At 47.3% G+C, this 19988-nt stretch overlaps 2 protein-coding genes across 14 annotated transcripts in view; one reads left to right on the forward strand and one right to left on the reverse strand.

The window, feature by feature from the left end:
• Naa38 (N-alpha-acetyltransferase 38, NatC auxiliary subunit) overlaps positions 1–12296 on the reverse strand; it is a 27658-nt gene extending 15362 nt beyond the window's left edge. Inside the window, exons 1-3 of one of the 3 annotated variants that reach the window (XM_063242578.1) lie at positions 11676–11816; positions 10204–10289; positions 9754–9850 (exon numbers count right to left, since the gene is read on the reverse strand). In XM_063242578.1, the coding sequence (XP_063098648.1) occupies positions 9754–9850; positions 10204–10271 (165 nt within the window). In that variant the 5' untranslated portion in view covers positions 10272–10289; positions 11676–11816. Of the gene's footprint in view, positions 1–9753; positions 9851–10203; positions 10290–11675; positions 11817–11958 lie in introns of those variants that run through there. The other 2 variants (XM_063242577.1, XM_063242580.1) reach the window with 2 other exon arrangements.
• The window catches only part of Chd3 (chromodomain helicase DNA binding protein 3), a 26277-nt gene continuing 16929 nt past the window's right edge, over positions 10641–19988 (forward strand). For 4 of the 11 annotated variants that reach the window (XM_063242561.1, XM_063242553.1, XM_063242556.1 and 1 more), the window contains exons 1-7: positions 11349–11595; positions 16052–16164; positions 16890–17060; positions 17197–17321; positions 19010–19293; positions 19527–19657; positions 19789–19957. In XM_063242561.1, coding sequence (XP_063098631.1) covers positions 11364–11595; positions 16052–16164; positions 16890–17060; positions 17197–17321; positions 19010–19293; positions 19527–19657; positions 19789–19957 — 1225 coding nt within the window. In that variant the 5' untranslated portion in view covers positions 11349–11363. Of the gene's footprint in view, positions 10676–11291; positions 11596–16051; positions 16165–16889; positions 17061–17196; positions 17322–19009; positions 19294–19526; positions 19658–19788; positions 19958–19988 lie in introns of those variants that run through there. The other 7 variants (XM_063242555.1, XM_063242558.1, XM_063242554.1 and 4 more) reach the window with 5 other exon arrangements.

The following is a 19988-nucleotide window of genomic DNA, read 5'->3' on the forward strand; positions in this document are numbered from 1 at the left end:
AGCAGGATGCACATAAAAGAGAGTGAGAAGGGTAGAACATTGTGGCCGAAGTAAGGGGGCTTGGATTTCCTATTTCAGAAGAGGGGGGTCCACACACAGATGGGATACAAAAGTGAGATTTTAATAGTCTTTGTTGGTGGTGCATGTTATATATATTCTTTTATACCTTTGAAATAGTTCTCAGTAACAGATAAAAAATTTAAATTAAAACCTCTCTAACTAACATTTGAATGGTTTCTCTGATTCTTTAATTGTTTACTTAACTCATTTATCCCCACAGGTGGCCCAGGCCTGTACTTACAGCTCTCTGAGAGGCTAACATAGGAGGACTGCAAGTTCAAGCCCAGCCTAGACATTTCAGTGACTTAAAGGTTGTCTCAAAAAATAAAAGGGAGGGGCTGAGGATTTAGCTCAGCAGCATAAACGCCTTCCTTGCAAGTGTGCGGTTGTGAATTCGATCCCTGGTACCGAAAAAGACAAAAAAAAAAAAAAAAAAAAAAAAAAAATGCAGTACAATGCAGAGACCCTAAGTTCAATCCACTACTACAAAACAAAGAACTTATTCACCAAAATATGTTTTACAGATGACCAGCTAGCTGGGGATGGGGTGCAGGCCTATAACTTCATCACTTTTGGAGGCAAGGCAAGAGGATTATAAATTCAAGTCTTGCCAGGGCAATTAGTGAGACCCTGTCTCAAAATTTAAAAGTTTATTTATTATGTTTTTGAGACAGGGTCTCTCTATGTAGTTCAGACTGCCCTTGAACTCACTGTACAGGCCAGGTTGGCCATGCTGTGATCTTCCTGCTTCAGTCTCTTGAATGCTGAGATTACAGATATATGCTACCATGCCGGGAAAATAAAAACTAAATTAAAAAGACAGCTAAAGCCCCGTGTTCAATCTCCAGACTCACACAGAAAATAAATAATGGTGACAAACTGCCAAATAAAATACTTTCCTGGTTTGTACTTTATTTTTTAATTGAGTTCTATTATACTCATATGATTATACTCATGCAGTATAATATCCACTTTTGAAATACACAATTCAAGGCATTTTAGTATAGTCACAAGGCTGTGCAACTATCATCATTGTTCCGAATTCTAGAACATTTTTTCTTGGGTTTTTGAGATAGGGTCTTGCTCTGTAGTTCAGGCTAGCCTTGAATTCATTATGGAGGCCTGACTGGCCTCAAAGTCAAGACCATTCTCCTGCCTCAGCCTCCCAAGTGCTGGGACTATATGCATGCACCACCATGCCTGGCCCCGGGACATTTTCTTTCCCCGACACTCAAGAACCCCGTTCACTCCCATCAGCACGCACTCCCTATCTGTCTTCTTCTTAACCCAGTCAACCATGAATTTTCTAACTCTTAAGAATTTGCCTATTCTGGACATGCCCTATAAAGGAAATCATATTGTGTGTGTCCTTTGTACCCTGTGTAGTTTTTTTTAAACATAAAAAACCTCACAAATCATCCATGTTGTAGTATATGTCAGCACTCCCTTTTGTGGCTAGATATTTCACTGTATGAGTATGCTATATTTGTTTATCAGTTGACAGACATTTTGGTCATTGATAGTTTTTGGCTATTGAGATTCATGTGTAAGTTTATGTATAAACATGTTTCAGTTCTCTTGGTTATACATGTAGTACTGAAATTCCTGGGTCATATGGTAACTCTATATTTAACTTTATGAGGAACTGTAAGTTTGTACTCTTCCTGACTTGCCCTGACACATGCTTTCTTTTGGAAGCTGTGTTCCTGCTCTGCTTCACCTACTGCTCTTAGCAATTCCCTTCTGTTTGGGTTCTCTTCTGCCTCCATCCTTCAGAGTTCCTCTGTAGCTCGCATCTGTAGTCTTTAGTATTCTAATAATTTTTACCCTCTAAGAGGTACAAACCACTAATCAAGACTTCTATCATAAATGCTGGCTTTTTTGGTACTGGGAATTGAACTCATGACCTTGAGCTTGCCAGTCAGGTGCTTATGCCATTGAGCTATCCCCCCGGTCCAAGAGACTTTTATCATGAAATCCCCATTCCAGACAGATGAAGTCCAACAGTACCTGCTAAATGCTTTCTTACTCAACCTATTGCCCTTCCCATCTCTGCTATATACACGCAAATCCTAGTTATCTTTTGGGGTCAGCTTCAAATGACTCCACGTTCACCCAAGTTCTTTTCTGAGTAACTCAGATTTTACAGCCATAGCAATAATCACAACCATATATTAACTTTTTTGTGTATTTATGTTTGATTTCAAAGAATGTCTCTTCTTCTTCCACCTAGCCAGTAGGTTAGTGACCAAAACATTTTCAAGTTACACTTAGAAAAATAAGTTCCCCTTCCCAGTGCCAATTACTGAAGTTTCTTGTATACAAGGAAGCTCCACATATTTTCCTTCCTTTTATAAATGGTGTCATGTTATGTATGCTCTTTGGTACCTTTTCCCCTTCGTTTTAATTAGCCTTTTTAAGTGAGACCTCATTTTAACTTTTTAAAAAGTCTAACTACATCATATCCACTGATTATACTTTGCTTGTGTGTTTTTTTCTTCAAAACTAAAGATTAAACCTGAGAGTGATGACACATATCTATATTCCCAGCCACCTGAGAGTCTCAGCCTGGAGGATCACAAGTTCAAGCCCAGCATGAATAACTCAATAAAGCCCTGTCTCAAAATTAAGAAAAAGTTGGAGACATAGCACACACAAGGCCCTGGTTCAATCCCTAGTAACAACAACAACAACAACAAAAAAGTAGGGTCTAGAGATTAATGAGGAATAATTTCTTTAGAAAAATCATACTATTTTTTAAATCCCATTTGATTCCACTTGTTAATATAGATCAGTGAGACTACTTAAATTTGTTTATAGAGATAATACTTTCTTTTTGGTACTGGGGATCAAACTCATGACGTTGCTCTTACCAGCCCTGGCAATCATACTTTGTCATTGTAAAAATTCATGAAGCTAAAAATTTTTGGTATGTATACCTCCAAACTTTTAGAAGGCATTTATATCAATATAAATGCATCTGTAGAAATTAGTTTTTGGTTTCTTTAAACATAAATAAAGTAATACTGTAATGTTAATACTGTTGTGCAGTTTGTTTTTATGCGTTTAACAGTATAATAAAGAATTTTAGCTGGGTATGGTGGTGCATGCCTGAGACAGGCTAGGGCAGGAGATCACAAGTTCTAGTCTTGCCTCCATAACTTAGCAAAAGTCTCTTAAAAGACAGGGGGAGGGGGATGTAGTTCAGTGGTAAAGCAACCTTGGGTTTTAATTCCCAGTACCAAAAAAAAAAAAAGAAGGAAGCATCTTATGTATGCATACAGATATAATTTACTTTTCTGAATTCCTACATAGTTTATTCAGCTATCCTTGTTACTGGGGATTTAGGGTATTTCCAAATTTTGTTTGTTTTTTGAGACAGGACCTCATAGTTCAGACCGGAATTCATGGCAGTCCTGCTTTCCACTCCTGAGTACAGGGATTACAGGCCTGTGCCACCACACCTGTTCTGTTTCCAAGTTTTTGCTACAATGTTATAATGAACATCTTTGAGCTGGTTATATTATGCACAAGTGTGATGACTCTTTCTCCAAAATAGATGGTAAGAAGTGGAACTCTTGTCAGAAAATATGTAAATTTAGAAGTGTAATACATATAACTAAATTAGCCTTTGCCAGTTCTGTAGTATAACTGCTAGGCATCTTTTCAATACTGAGGCTCCAGTTTCTGAATCTATAAAATTAAAGTGATGTACCTAAAGTGTGGTACCTATACTATTGGTAGCAAACAAAATACTTTTATTTTAATAATTATTTATATAAAAAAAACTGGGAAAAACAATTGCAATACCAGTCAAGCATTTATGGGTGTTATATAAAATTTACATGTTAAAGGACATTTATTTTGCTAGGCATGGTGGTACAGGCCTGTAATCCCAGCACCGAGGGAGGCTAAAGCAGAAGATCACAAGTTTGAGTCCCACCAGGGCGACCTAGAAAGACCCAATTCCAAAATAAAACATATAAAAATGCGGAGGATGTGGCTCAGTGGTAGAGTGCCCCTGGCTTAGATCTTCATTATCAGAGAAAGAAACAAAAATTAATTTAAGTTGAATAAAAGTTAACTGATATATTTCTTTTTTTTTTTTTTGGTACTGGGGATTAAACTTATGACCTCACACTCGCCAGGCAGGCACTTATGCCACTGAGCTAAATCTCCAGCCCTATAACTGATATATTAAAAATAGTATCTATTCAATATAGTATATAGACATGGCAAATCATATGATATATGAAGGGCTGAAGTTTCTTTCTTCATGAAATGAGGGAGGGATTAGGGTCTGGGAGTAATATGGTTCAGTGGAGGACCACCTACTTATTTAGGACACACAGTCACAGCACTAGAAACAAAAAGCCAGACATTACAGTGCACCTTATAATCCCAGCTCCTGGGAGGCTGACGAAGGAGGATAACTTCGAGGCCAGCCTGGGCTACATAATGAGTTCAAGGCAGCCTGAACTACATAGTAAGGCCCTATCTTGAAAACAAACAGATAAAATGTAGAATCTAGATTTTTAGTTTGCAGTCAATGTGGGCTGTTGTCTTAAGTAATTTGTTAAGTAAAGACAATAAAAACAACAAAACTCACACTGTATATTCATCATTACTTCATAAAAAATGTTTAAAATGTTTTAGAATTATAAAAATATATACACATTGAAAAAAACTTCAATTTGTATGGTGAGTTTGAAAACTCAAGTGTTGTTGTTCTTTCTCATTTTAAAATCCATTCATGGACCTTGTCCTACAAAGAACCATCTCAGTTTTACAAAAGACATGTTTAACATTATGAACATGAGGAGGTGTGTGTGTGTGTATATGATACATATTTTAATGATATGATATACAATACATAAAAATATGTAAGGTATAGCCAGGCATGGTGATAACACCAGTAATCTAAGCACTGTGAGAGGCTGAGGCAGGGGAATTCCAAGTTTGAGCACAGACTGAACAACTTAGTGAGGCCCTATTTCAAAATAGAGTATTTTTAGCCAGGCAAGTGGCACATGCCTGTAATCCCAACACTTGGGAGGCTGGGCAGGAGGACTGCTGCAAGTTCAAGGACAGCCTGAACTACACAGGGGCACCCTGTCTCAAAGAACAAAACAGCAAAACAAATTTAAAAATGCTGAGGGTCAGACCTGGTGTTGTATGTCTATAATCCCAGCACTCAGGAGACAGGCAGGAGGACTGCCAAAAGTTTGAGGCCAGCCTGGGTTATACAGTGAGTTCAAGGTTAGTCTGAACTACATGGAAAGACTCTATCTCAAAACAAACAAACAAACAACAATAAAGGAAAACACATAAAAAGTCTAAGAATGTAGCCCAGCATAGAGGTCCTAGGTTTAATTCCCAGCAAGACTAAAATAATCAATTGATCTCAGAATAAAAGACAAACTTCCAGGGAAGGACAAGTAGCAACCTTATTTAGCCATGTTGGGATCATCTATCATTGCTAAAATTAAAAAATAGGTACAGAATATTCTGAGTGTTTATATGACTCTCATTATTATCACCAACTTAACATATGTTAAAAAACAATTAGGAATCTCTACTATCTCTGGGTAGAAAATCCCAGACTGCAAAAGCTTTTAACCCTTCAGTCTGTATGCTGCACGCCTGTGTGCTCTTTCACTCATTCTCAGGGCTCACTACCACAGGCTCATGAAGTGGGTCACAGGCTCCAGGGTATTCATAACACCATGAACACGTGATTTTTTATGTATATACTGGGGTTTTTTGTGGGGGGAAGGAAAGGGCTTATAACTTTCTATGATTCAGAAAGGTGAGAAACCATTGGTTTAGTTAAATTTATTCACTTCGCTTTTAAAAAGTATTATTGCCTTGGGAGCCCCTTCAGTATTTTTTCTAGTTCTTTTTTTGGTGTGGGATCCATCTAATTTCTGGTTTCTCTTTGCTAACTGCATATTTCAATTCCTGTCCTCACCTTAATACTCTTCTTCTTCTTCTTTTTTTCCTTGAAATAAAATGGATTTGGGAAAAAATAGTCTTCTAATTAAAAACAAAAAAATACTTTCCTCTATCAGTTAGTCACAAGGAATTTCAAGGGTATTTCTTTTCGTTTTGTTTTGTTTTCCAAAGTCAAGAAAGATGGAAAAGGCAGAGAGTGATGCCCACATAGAAGCTGACAGGCAGGAAGACAAGCAGCTAGAGACAGCAAGATACATGGGCACAGATAAAAGGCCCAAGGACAGACACGATAGCCAGGCAAAACAAATACAGACAAACCTAGAAACAAGGAGGAAGCACAACCACCAAGTAAACAGAGAAGGATGAGAGAAAAATAGGCTGGCAGGGAGCAAAAAGATGACTGTCAGAGAAGCAGACAAGATCATCAAGAGAAATGCAGAGATGCAAACAGGGGAAGAGAAAAAGAGAAAGAAGGTAGACAGATAAAGGAAGAAAACAAGGAAAGAAGGAAGACAAAGTGATAATACTGTTTCATAAAACAGTGTCATAATTTATAAAGTGCTATCACATACATTATTGCAGGCAGACAGGGCGAATACCACAGACAAATGGGGTGATAGAGGAATACAGGCCAATCAGAGAGAAGAGAAGGAGGATAGCCAATCAGAAAGAGGCTAGAATGGAGACCTAGACATACAGAATGGGGGGGGGCACAGAGAAGAGGCTGAAACAGTTAAATGCAGGAATATAGGCGGTAAAAAGCATAAATGAAAGAGTACATTGGTGGAGTGTGGAGAAGTTGTATCATGTTTCTTAGAGACCTGGTTAGAGGTTGAGTCTCCGTCTTAATCAAAGAGTTGTTTCTTAAGATGACATGGAGAGGATCCAGAAAAAAAGATGAAAAAAGAGAAAAGTTTTAATAAGGAGGAAAGCTTTTCAGATGAAGAGAAAGACAAACTTCTTGGGCAGACCTCAGTCAATGACCCAAAAGGATCTAGATTCATATGCTAAGTGGGAAGGTCTCTGTCTATAAACAGAGTTTATAAGGTTTTTTTTTTTTTTTTAAACTAATTGTACCTATATCTATGTTAATTTTTTATACTTCCAGGGTTTTCATGTCTTTTCTTTTCTCAGTCCATATTTCAGTGAAGAGATTAACAAAGATGCACTGCCCTCCACGTAACTTACTATGTGGAATAGGAAAGAGCAAGCACCTTCTAAGCTGTCCTTTCGTACTGATAATAAAAGCAGGCCATAGCAGTCAATTAAAAATACAAGTGCCAGTTGGGCATGGCGGTGCACGCCTGTAATCTCAGCACTCAGGAGGACTGCTGTGAGTTCGAGGCCAGCCTGGGCTACAGTCAGTTCAAGCTCATCTTGATCAGCATGATGAGACCCTGCCTCAAAAAGACAAGACAAGACCAAAAACAACAACAACAAAAAACAAATGTCACAAGAAGAATCAAAAAAGACAAAAGGGGCAAGAGGAGGCAAGTCCAACAAAGGCAGTAAGGAGACTAATAGGAGAATGAACATCCAGCAAAAGTAGGAGAGAACTATTATGGGGCAGCACCAAGAGCCAACAGTAGACTTATCTATGTGTAGTCTCCTCTGGGGCAGCATCCAAGAAAGGTGACATAGTGGCATCCTCTAGGGATAGGTAGGCATGCTCTTGGGGAGAGGCATAGGCAGGAGACGTACTTGATAGGGTTAGTACTTTTAAAATTTCATATCATGTATATGTCTATTCAAAAATTCATTAGGAGAAAAAGTAAAAATGAAAAAGAAAGAAGAAAATCAAGCAGAGACGCGGACAGTCAGAGCCTGCCAAGCAGACAGCAAAAAGGCAGGAAATATCGAGAGACCGGGAGAATGGCAAAAAGACTGAGGCAGGCAGGCTGTGTGAGGAAACAGAAAGTCAGAGGCCACCGCGAGAGAGGGCAGCGTAGGGGGCATGGGATGAAGACAGCTGACATTCGGGGCGTGGGGATACTGACAGGCCTGGAACGAGAGACCCTCCCCACTGACGGATGCTGGCAGAAAGGAAGCCAAGGGAGAAAAAGCTGATACGTGTCAAAGTAAAAAGATACAGGCATTAAACAGAACAGGAGGCAAGCAAGTAGGGCAGACAGGCAGGAAGACAGACCTGAAGAGAGGCCAGGCAAACTGATGGCCTTAGCAGCAACACACAGAGAGACGAGAGAAGGGCGAGAGAAGAGGAAGCATGATGGGCAGCCAGGGCCGGCCTGGGAGGTGCACAGAGCAGAGATGCAGGCTGAGAAAGTGATAGAGACAGGCAGGCCAGGAAACAGATGGCTAGAGAGAGTGGTGGGCAAACAGCCAGAGAAACAGACAGACAACCAGAGAGAGAGAGAGGCTGCCAGCCGCTCAGGGAGAGGCAGACAGGGAGGCAGGCGGACGCGATAACAGGAGCAGGAGCGAGCAGGTAGAGAGGCAGGCGGGAACAAGGACCAAGGACGGAAGATGACAAATCAGGGGGCCAGCAGGGAGCAAAGGAAGGAGAGAGAGAAGGGAGGAAAGGGAAGGGGAGAGGAGGAGATAAGGGAAGAGAAGAAGAAGGAGAAGAAGAAGAAGAAGAAGAAGAAGAAGAAGAAGAAGAAGAAGAAGAAGAAGAAGAAGAAGAAGAAGCAAGCAAGTAGAAAAGCAAGCTGGCCAGCCAGAGACACAGACAGGCGCGGGGTGGGGGTGAACAAGAGGAGAATCAGGCAGATTAACTAATCCACATGTACAGCACACTCAGGACACAGAATGAAGAAGCCTCACACGGATCCACATGGCCATCTTTAGTCGTCCACACCTACAAACTGTGGCACATGTGGCAGGCAGACTGAGGTGCTTGGCACAGGAGAGGGGCCAAGGCAGCGAAACTGGTGCACGTGATGTGCTGTGTGGCCCACACACATGTGCAGACACTTTTCCCAGACTCTGCAATCCACAGGGTAATGAACTAGGCGGGAAAGGGGCAGCCAGGCACACATGAGAAGAACCACGAGGCTGGAAGACAGAAGCAGACAGCAGATAGTCACTTAGAGGTGACGGCACGCGAGGGTCAGAGTGATGACAAACACACGCCAACCACATACACATAGAGAGAAGCCCACATACAGAAACAGGAGGATACTCGGACAGACTAGCAGACAGCAGAAAAGAGCTAAATCACATGAACAGGAAGCTCTACTCAGTATAGGAATGACATGCGGGCATTCCACGGGCCAAGTTAAAAAGTAAGATGGAAACCAACATTCCATAACATGCGTTAGGATGGGGAAAACATCAATGAAAAACATTTTTGTAGTTTTCCCTTTTTTCTAGTACTTTTGTTTGCTGGTCACCTTCCTCCTCCTCCTTAGGGTGCCTAGTGCGGAAACTGGGGGGCAGGCGATTACACTTAGGATGCAGAGAAATGGCCCAGAGGATGATTTTACAGGCCTGCAAGATGTGAAGCAAGGGAAGGAGCCAAGAGAGGTCAAAAGAATGGGAGGAATGTAAAATTAATAAGAAGGTGAGAAACAAAAAAGGGGAGAAGTGAGCTATGCACCTCCTTTCCTTCCCTGGCAAGTTTTATGTCTGGACCTCTCTGATCAAATCTCAGAAAGCTGCTTTTAGGCTCTTTTCAACTGCCGTCTGATTGGTGGCACAACTTTAAGATAAACACTGAGGTACAGTTGGAAAGCGTGGTCAGCAAGTCGGATGAAAATGCCTGAGCGTAACCCCTACCTCTTTCTTTTGCTCAGTTCCAGTGACTTTTCTCTTTCCGGGCACCTCAGTTTCTTCTCCTTTAATACACTTGGAGATCATGGAGGAGGAAAATAGACTGAAACAGGAGAAAAGAGAGAAGAATTTCACAACCTTCATACTTTATCTCTCTTAATTCTAAAAATTTGCTTTGTTTACCACCAAATTAATTTCTCAAACCGGATGAATTTTACATGCAAGCAATTAAGCAAAGAGTAGGCAAGGAAGAGGGAACAGTGAAGAGAAAAATTACAATTACAAATCACTGAAAAGGCTGGGCAAAGGGGAGAATCAAACATGGATTCCTTTGAAAAAAACTCAATCATTGTATCTATTCATATCTCTTCCCCCAAAAGTCACTAAGATTTCTGTCATTTTTTTAAAAAAAGAAAAAAAAAATCCAGTCCCGTTTCTCATTTACCAGATACGTACACAATTAAATGCATTTCGACTTCAATGAGGTATGCAGCAACAGAGTTATATATAAACATATATTTCATCTTTTTCCTTTTCAATGCCTGAAGGGGAAAAAAAAAACCTTCACATCAAACCACTCCCTTCTGAAGTATTCAAAAAAAAAAAGCTTGTCTTTACTGAAGGGAGGTGGGAAGAGACTAGTAAAGAAAAAATTCAATCTAGTTGGACTAGTATCTAACTAGTTAACCTTTAACAATTTATGCTGATGTCAGACTGAGCATGAGTACTGATTAATGCCCCCCCTAAATATTTTTATATGGGGGGAGTTAGTCACAGCAGCCATTTTTGTTTTATGCAGAAATCCTTCACCCCCCAACACACACACACACACACACACACACACACACACACACACACACTTCAGTACACAAGGAAAATATCTCTATTAATCTGTGCACTAATCAGTTATGAAAAAAGGGAGAAATTTGTAGGTTTCTGGGTAGAGGCTTGAAGATGGGGGTGTAACAGGGAGAATGGAGGGGGGGGGTGAAAAATGAAATATTAAGCCAGCCATTTTGTTTTAAAAGGGGATTTTACCCCCTCTTTCTTTATGGAAGGGGTGGCGGTGCTGGAGGGGGGGCTGTTTTAAAAATAATTTCAAGGCGGCCATCTTAGTGCCTCAGCTCTGAGAAATATTTCTGAGCGCCCCCCTCAGAATTTAAATAGATTTAAAACCACGGGGGGGGTGTTAGAGGAAAGTCGAAAACTTTCATATATATATAAAATTTTTTTTTCTTGAAAAAAAAAATCCCCCTTTCTTGTTCTCTTGGGAAGAGAGAGGGGGAAAAAAGTCTCTCCTCAAAATTTTCCAAGAACATTTTTGGGGTGACTTAGCTCCCCTCCCGGACGGCGGCCCGAGGGGGGAGTTTCGGAGGGGGGGTGACCCGGGGTTTGGGGGGCTGGGGGAGGCGGTGAGGAGGAGGACGCCGCCGCCGAGGAGGAGGAGGAGGAGGAGGAGGACGAGGAGGAGGAGGAGGAGGAGGAGGAGGAGGAGGAGGAGGTGGTGGTGGTAGCGGTGGGGGAGGGCGGGCGGGCGGTGGGTGGGGGGGTGGTGGGGGGGCCAGAGCCACAGGATGGCTTCCCCTCTGAGGGACGAGGAGGAGGAGGAGGAGGAGATGGTGGTGTCGGAGGAGGAAGAAGAGGAGGAAGAAGAGGGCGACGAGGAGGAGGAGGAGGTGGAGGCGGCCGACGAGGACGATGAGGAGGAGGACGACGAGGGAGTACTCGGGCGCGGGCCGGGCCACTACCGGGGCCGCGACCGCCACAGCCCCCCCGGCTGCCACCTCTTCCCGCCGCCGCCGCCGCCGCCGCCGCCGCTGCCCCCGCCGCTGCCGCCCCCGCCGCCAGGTAAGCGGCCACACGACTTCCCCCAGCCCGAGTGGAAGCCGCGGACGCGCGAAGCCGGCGGGCGGGCGCCGGGCACCCACCGCGCGGCCGAGCCGAGGCGGATCCGGGGCGGGCGCGGGCGCAGTCTCGAGCCCGGCGCCCCGCGGCGGTCCGGGCGGTCCCCGCGGTCCGGGCGGCGGCCGCCGCGGGGCCAGGCCTCCTCCCCTCCCCCGCCGCTCCCCTCCCCCTCCGCCGCCGCCGCCGCCGCCGCCGCCTCCGCCGCCGCCCGGGCTGGAGAGCGCTGGGCGCGAGCTGCGCGCGCGGACCGGGCCACTCGGTCGCAGTTTTCGGGGGAGGAGAAGGAGGAGATTTTTTTTTTTTTACCCTCGGCGGGGAGGAGGTAGGCAGGAAACGGCCACGGCAAATCCAGGGTCCCCTCCCCGGCCGAGCGAGGGACCTCCGAGACCCTGGCGGCCGGACGGCGGCGTGGGGGAGGGGCGCGTGGGGGAAGGGCGGTCGCGCGAGCGCCCCTCGGGCAGCGGCCCCGGTGGGGTTGCACCGAGGCAGAGCGGAGTTTCCGTGTGTGCAGCAGTCCGCGCGCGGCCCTGGTCCCCCTCCGCTGGGGACTTGGACAGGCCGAGTGGGATAGTGTCCACCTGGAGCCCCCTGCCACCTGCGGTGACTTCGGTGCCCGCCAACTCGGGCATGTGGTGGCACTCGAGGGGAGGGATTGTGTGAGTGTTTGTGGGCGGCCGATGAGTAGGGGCAGGTGGTGGCCACACTTCACGCAGACCACTTCCTGTAGTAAGACTCGAGCCTACCCCTCAGCCGGCAGTAGAGATCGAGAGTCACTTGAGATTAGGGGACCAGAGTGGTGTCTGGGGAGCCAGATGCACCCAGCTCCACCCCCTTCATCTCGGCTCTGCTCCTGGCTCTTTTGTGTCAAGTGCGACCCCCTCCCCCCCATGACCCCGTCAGTCTGGGGTAGCCGAACAGTCCTGCTGTGACTCTCACGTGGCTGCCACTCACTGCCACTCACTCGGCTCGGCTCGCTGAATCCGCCTAAACTCGGACCGTGCTGGGGGGCGTGAGCTGCCCACCCGGCTACTGTTCAGCTTGACCATCACTCAGCACCTGTGCCCCCAGTAAGAAGTTACAGGGCACTGTGGGCCAGCGCTCTCAGGGAGCGGGTACAGACCACTGTCTGGCACCAAGCGCCCAGCAGCGGCTCGCCGCAGACCTCCCTCCCGGTGGAGGAATCTCCAGTCCTTAGGGTAGATGGGCTTTTTGGTGTCCAGTGTCCATATCCTCGGCTTGGGGACATCCACACTCCCAGGCCGCTGGTAGCAGAGCAGCGCAGATGTGTCAGACGTCTTAATGTGTACCATCCTGATCTTTGTAAAACTGTCCTATCGATTTCTGTGGCTTATGTGGCACATGTTTTTGTCTAGTTGAGACAGTCTTGGAGGAGCAAGTGGGGGTTGCTTTCTTGGGGTGGGGTTTAATGGAGGCTGGATAAAGTCTCCTGCTCCCCCAAGGCTTGTCAGGAAAAAGGAAAAGTTTTGAAAAAGTTACCCTGGGAGCCAGAAGATTTCGCAGGAGAGTAGAAAGAATCCTGGGCAGAGGGCTGCTTCTAGGGCTGCCTACAGCAAAGTGCTAAAATGAGGGAAAGGAAGGGTGTCAGGTGAGCTAAGGAACTGGCCGCTCACAGCTATTTGTATTCGAATTTGGGACCTGGTACTTGTGTGTTTTTGATCCTGGATCTGGATATTTAAGACTGAGGAGCATGAAAATATCAAAGGTTGAGGTGGGTCTTTGTGTAGCACCCCTGCTGCGCTTTGCTTTCTGGTTCCAGGCGAAGAAACATCAGATACCTTTAACTTTTTATATTAGAAATGAAATCTTACCTGCCCCCGTCTTCGTGGGCAAGGCTACCTCCCTTTCAGCCCTCCAAGTCAGATGAGTGACCCAGATGCACCCCCTAGGATGACTTTCTTGGGTAAAACTTGGGGAAAATATTTTTAGCCTGTTCATTATCTCTGTCTACCTAACTGTGGGGGAAAATAAGCTTCCTCTGCGGAGATCTGTTGAGGCTGCCCTGTCTTAGCCTTTTCTTGAATGTGAATTTGTACACGAAAGCTTTCCATTGTTTTTCAGTCTGGCTGCTTTGATTCTCACCATTTTGTTTTACATTCTTACCCAAGACCAATTTTATCCCTTCCCCCTCTCTCCAGTCTCCTTACATTGTTAAACGTTTAAAATAATAGCACTCGTGTTGGTGGGGGAAGGGAGCAGGAAGCCAAAAAAACTCATCTCTTCTCCCTCCCCCTTCTGGCAAGTCTAGAGAAATAATATAACATAATATATAGATGTGATTCCTTGGAGTGGGGGTGGGGAATGATTGTGGGTGGTGCGGAAAATTCTGGTAGTTTCTTTGCAAAAGGTCTGAAAATACAAACCCACCCCCTGCGTGCACTACGCATGTGCAGCAGACCTATTATGGAGGTTCGTTGTGGGGGAGGGAGGGGAATTTGAGAAAAAATAAATATATGTGTGAGAGATTGATGGTGAGATTAGAAGGAGCGAGGGGCGGGCGGGAGGCGCGGCTTGCGCCCGGGCTCCGCCCGCCGGGGTGGGCTGCCAGGCTCCGCCTCCCCCTCCCCGCCTTCCCGAGGTCTGAGCCGGGATGTGGGAGAGTCTGGGCTCCGGGCCAGCATTGAGTGCTGCTGAGACAGAGGTTGGGACTTAGATTTGCTTTATTACCCTCCCTTTCCTTTCCTCGCCATTCTCCTGCGCCTTTCCCCGCCGCCAGGGATGCCGGCCCTAGCTGGGGAACCTCCTGCTGGGCGGGGTGGTGTGGAGTTGACAGCCCTGGGCCCCGGCCGGGTGACCCAGGCCACTTCCCTGATCTTCAGCCAGCTGGCCTGCCCTTGCTGCTGCCCTGGCGGCCTCCATCCCATGTTCGCGTTAACCCAAGTCCCTGGGGTTGAGGGGAGCCTGGCGTCTTCCTGACTTTCTATGACAAGCGCAGCTCTTAGTTTTCACACCCGCTGCCGCAGACAGCCCCTTCCGCACCCGCACCCTGCACCCTTGCCCGCAGTGTCTTTCTGAGCAGGGCACATGGCAGGGCGCTGGAATGCAGAGGAAGGAGAGCCCTGGCGGAGGAAGTGCCTGGAGTTGGAGTCAGTGCAAACTGAGGCCGCCGGCGTGAAAGGGGGGCTGGCTTTTCTCTGACTGTTGAGGGACTGTTGTGTGGCCTAGAGCGAGGCCGCCAGGCCCAGGCTTTGCTCTCCTGCTCCCCTCCTCTGTCTGAACAACAGGACTTTGCTCTCCTGCTCCCCTCCTCTGTCTGAACAAGACAAGCCTGGCTGGTTAGGTCAGTGTTCGGTGGAGGGGGCTGTCTGTGTGGTGTGCCCCAGCCCTTGTGAGGAAGTAACTATCTGGCCCCTGAGCTCCAGCAGTCTGGCAGAGGCCTGGGAGAGTGGAGCTGGGGGGCACCAGGGAAGAGGCTCTGGGCGCTCTGGCAGAGTCTTCCGGGGAGACAGCCAGGTATGGGCGTCCTGGATTTGGACTCCTCTTGAGTGTGCACAGGCATTTAAAAGTGCGCATGCAGGGCGTCCCCTGTCTGTGCCTATATTTTGGTTTGGTTCGGTTTCCTGTAGGAATGGGGGTGGTGTTACATCTATTTTGCGTGAGACAAAACCCAGAGGTGAAGGGGAGATGGATCAGATTTGGAGGCAGAGTTCAGGCTGGCCGGGAGAAGGCTGTGGAGACGCGCTCCACAGGCGGACACTTCCTCATGGGCACACTGCCGCATAGGCAGCGCGGTAATCTGTGGACAAGAAGTGAAATGCCCAACTGGGCACTCATCCCTCCCCCAGCAGTGTGTTGGGGTGTTGGGGATGCCGGTGATTATCTGAGGAAATGTAAATAGAGGACGCCCTCTTGGCAGAGAGGCTGTCAGGGCCCCAGGGTGTGAGTGTGAGAACCCAGGTGTCCACCTTTGGCTCTCCCCTTTCAGCATCTGGCTTAGGGAGTTGCCAGCTTGTGTCTCCCCACTCCAAGTGCTGGGGTCAGGCCAGGCCAGCAGCTGGGCATGGCTTCCCCAGTTCCTGGGCAGCATGCCAGCTGGCAAAGTGAGAGGGAAGGCAGGAGGAGCCCTGGCGGCGACTGAAAGGACCCGCCACAGTCAGAGCCCGTGGCCTCGGGCCTGGGCCCTTGTTAGTAGGAGGGAGAGAAAGGAGTGGTTTTGGCCGCTTTTCCCTTCTGACCCCTGACCTTTCATTCAGAATCCAGAGCATCGCAGAGTAATTGAAATACTCTGATGGACCCCCATTTCCTGTGAAGGGCAGCGAGGTTTGGGGGTTAATGCCTGGTTTCCCAGAGCGTGGGGCTGAGGCAGAGGGGCAGAAGGTGCCGAAGGGATTTCAGAGGCTGCGAGCCTGGAGGGTTATTTTCTGTGCTCTTTGCTTCAAAGATAAGGATGACATTCGGCTGCTGTCTTCCGCATTGGGTGTAAAGAAAAGAAAGCGAGGACCCAAGAAGCAGAAGGAGAACAAGCCAGGCAAACCGAGGAAACGCAAGAAACTTGTGAGTGTTAAGAATTCCGAACTCTGAGGCGAGGCTCGGGAGACCCATACAAGGGACTACCATTTTCTCTGCCCCTGGCTAGCAGGCTGGGAGGTGCCCTGAGGGCAGGAAGCTTGGTCCGTCCCAGGCCCCTCCCGCATAGCCATGGCGCTGGGTCCAGCTCGCACATCCAAACCTAGTGAAGAGCCCCGCTGTTGATGTACGTGTCCTGTGGCAGAACTGCTTGACAGCACCGACTTGGAGGACGACTATGTGAACTAGGAAGCCGGCAGTTCTCTGTCTTCCTGGGCAATGTGTTTAGCTCTCTGTGCCTCAGTTTTCTTATCTTTATTTTATTTTATTCTCAAATCCATTTTATTTCAAGGATAAAAAGGAAAAAAACTACAACAAAATTTAGAGCATGTCAATCGGGGCAACAATGATGCATACATTGCACATTATCGTTTTCTTATTTTTAAAAATGGACAAATGTGCCTGGCGTGGGGCATACACCTGTATCTCAGCACTTAGGAGACTGAGGCAGGAGGATCGCCATGAGTTTGAAGCCAGCCTGAACTACATAGCGAGATCCTATCTCAAAAAGTAACAAAACGACAAAAAATAGATCGACAGTTGAGCTGCCACCCCATAGAATTGCTATGAAGATTTAAACAGACAACACGTTATGTGCTAAGTCGCTGGCACATGGCAGGGATGAATTGTTTGTTGTAATTTCTCTTCCTTAGGACAGTGAGGAGGAATTTGGCTCAGAGCGCGATGAATACCGGGAAAAGTCAGAGAGCGGAGGTAGTGAATATGGAGCCGGACCAGGGCGCAAACGAAGACGGAAGCACCGAGAAAAAAAGGAGAAGAAGACAAAGCGGAGGAAAAAGGGGGAGGGCGACGGTGTGCAAAAGGTGAGTGGAATTAGGGAGTGCGGGTGCAAGTGTGTGAAGGGTAGGGACTGTGCTTGGAGGGAGCTGGAAACTGGCGGGTGGGCACTGGGCCTGAGGGGTTGCTGGGACGCGCACCTCACCAGGACTGGCCGCTCAGCAGGTGGAGCAGAAGTCCTCGGCAGCCCTGCTTCTGACCTGGGGCCTGGAGGATGTAGAGCACGTGTTCTCCGAGGAGGATTACCACACCCTCACCAACTACAAAGCCTTCAGCCAGTTCATGAGGTGCGTGCGACTGGGCACCCGCTCTGACAGACACTTAATTTTAGGGAGGCCCTGGACTCCTCTGAAACCTGATCAGAGCTAAGAAACTGCTCTGCAGAGAAATTTCCAACACAATACATACGCCATTTTCACTTGTAATTTCAAGGCACTCTTGTCCAGTTAAGAATTCTTCACTCTGGGGCATGCGAGAGGCTGGAGATCTATGTCAGGTTAAGGAATTCTAGCAGCATAATACACTGAGGGCAGAAATGGTGAGCTCCCTCTTGCTCCTGCAGTTCCACGTCCCACTGTATGACCTCCCCAAACTGGCCCTGGAAGATACAATCAGGGTTCCAGAATTTCCATTTGGTTATCAAGTCCTCTGCCATTTCCTTAGGTCTGTTTTGCATGAGCTATAGTGATTTTTGAAGTAGAGAATAGTCAAGTTGTATTTTGGGGATGAAATACTTTATTTTACTTTATTTTATTTACTTATGTGTTTGCAAGACAGTTTCACGATGAGTTCGGGCTGGCCTTGAACTCACTTTGTAGCCCAGTTTGGCCTCAGGCTCTCGGTGATGCTCCTGTCTCAGCTTCCCAAGTGCTGGGATTCCAGGCGTGTGCCGCCGTGTCCGACTGGATGAAGCATTTTAGCATAGCAGCTCGGTACTCTGGTAGCAGCTGCTGAGACTTCAGGCTTGTTACTTAACTCTTTTAATCTCAGCTTTCTGATCAGTAAAACAGGAATCCTATTGGTACATAGCTCCTAAGTGTAGATTCGGTAGGATAATGACCGCAAAGCCCAAGTACAGCTGGTGCTCCTAGGAAGGGAGTGTCAGCTGGTTGCTGTCCTTAGTAATGTCTTACCTGTCTCACTTCTAAAGAGGGTGCTTTCGTCCGCACCAGGCCTTACACTGTCCTCGTAAGATTTAACACCGCACTCAGCGGAACAGTGTGTGCCTGTCTCTCCGGGCTAGTCCGTGGGAACCTTCAGGTCTCGTGCAACCTAACTAGTAAAATGCAGGGAGACATCGAAGAGTGTTACTGTGAGGATAAAACCAGACATGATGTATGTGAAAGTGTTTATGAACCGTGAAGTAGTATACAGCAGTATTCTGTGTTGATTTTACTCCTTCTTACATTTTTTCTTGTTTTTTGAGACAGGGTCTTTCTCTGTAGTTCAGGCTGGCCTTGCGCTCACTTTGTAGCCCTGGGTGCCCTCAAACTCATGCTGATTTCTTTGCCTTGGCCTCCCAGGTGCTTGAATTACAGGATGCACTATCATGTCTACATTTTGTGTTTTTTAAATCTATTTTCTTTTTCATACACTTTTTCAAACCTTTTCTTTCTGTTTTAAGCTTGTTTTATTATTTAAATTGATGGGGTTGTGTGTGTGTGTGTGTGTGTGTGTGTTTGGTTTTGTTTTTTTTGAAGCAGTGTCTCACTTGGTAGTTCAGACCGGCTTTGAACTCACTGTGTAGCCCAGGCTGCAAGCACTTGTGGGAGTCCTCTTGCCTCAGCCTCCCAAGTGCTGGAATATACCAGGTGCATTACCACGCATGGCAATGGGTTTGCTTTTGTGGGTTTTTTTTGGTAGAGCACCCAGAAATCCTAACACATGTTCGTGGTGGTAATTGATGTGGGGAGATGGACGGCAGTATTCCCAGGCCATCTGTGAAGGGAAGAGTTTTCTGCTTCTATATTTACAGGCCCCTGATTGCTAAGAAGAACCCTAAGATCCCAATGTCTAAGATGATGACCATCCTTGGGGCCAAGTGGAGAGAGTTCAGCGCTAACAACCCCTTCAAAGGGTCAGCAGCTGCTGTGGCAGCGGCGGCAGCAGCAGCAGCAGCAGCTGTAGCCGAGCAGGTGTCAGCTGCTGTCTCACCGGCCACCCCCATAGCACCTTCTGGACCCCCTGCCCTTCCACCACCCCCTGCTGCTGATATACAGCCCCCACCCATCCGAAGAGCCAAAACCAAAGAGGGCAAAGGTAGGAAACTCTTCCTCCAACAACTACCACCCCATCCTCCAGACTGCAGATCCAAGTATAGTGCAGAACTCTCGCCTTCCCTGTCCTAATTGCTGGAGGAGCAGTGCTTTCCATGGAGGGGTTCTTAGTGAAACCGTAGTCCACAGAGGAGTCCAGAGGCCCTTGTCACCTCCCGTCTTCTAGGATGTGTCATGGCCTCTGGTTCTTCTCTCCTTGTCTCTGCTATCACTCAGGTCCAGGCCACAAGAGGCGCAATAAGAGCCCCCGAGTGCCTGATGGCCGCAAGAAACTTCGGGGAAAGAAGATGGCACCCCTCAAAATCAAACTAGGGCTGCTTGGTGGCAAGAGGAAGAAGGCAGGCTCGGTGAGTAGTGCTTCCTGATCTGCTGCCCAGCCGGTGCCAAAGGCTGGGCTTCAGCAGAGGAGAGCCTGAGGGAGATGGAGTAGGGAGCCAGGGCCCTGGGCGGGGAGAAACTAAGTCTGCTTCTCTGACAGCCACGGGGCTGTGGGCAGTATGTTTTTCAGAGCGATGAGGGTCCTGAGCCAGAGGCTGAGGAGTCAGACTTGGATAGTGGCAGTGTCCACAGTGCTTCCGGTCGGCCCGATGGCCCCGTCCGAGCCAAGAAACTAAAGAGAGGCCGGCCGGGAAGGAAGAAGAAGAAGGGTAAGGGGCGGGGAGGGCGTGAGACCTGTTT

Source organism: Cavia porcellus, unplaced genomic scaffold, assembly GCF_034190915.1.
Source record: "Cavia porcellus strain 051 isolate PalLab524CR breed Dunkin Hartley unplaced genomic scaffold, mCavPor4.1 scaffold_32, whole genome shotgun sequence".
Lineage (NCBI taxonomy): Eukaryota > Metazoa > Chordata > Mammalia > Rodentia > Caviidae > Cavia > Cavia porcellus.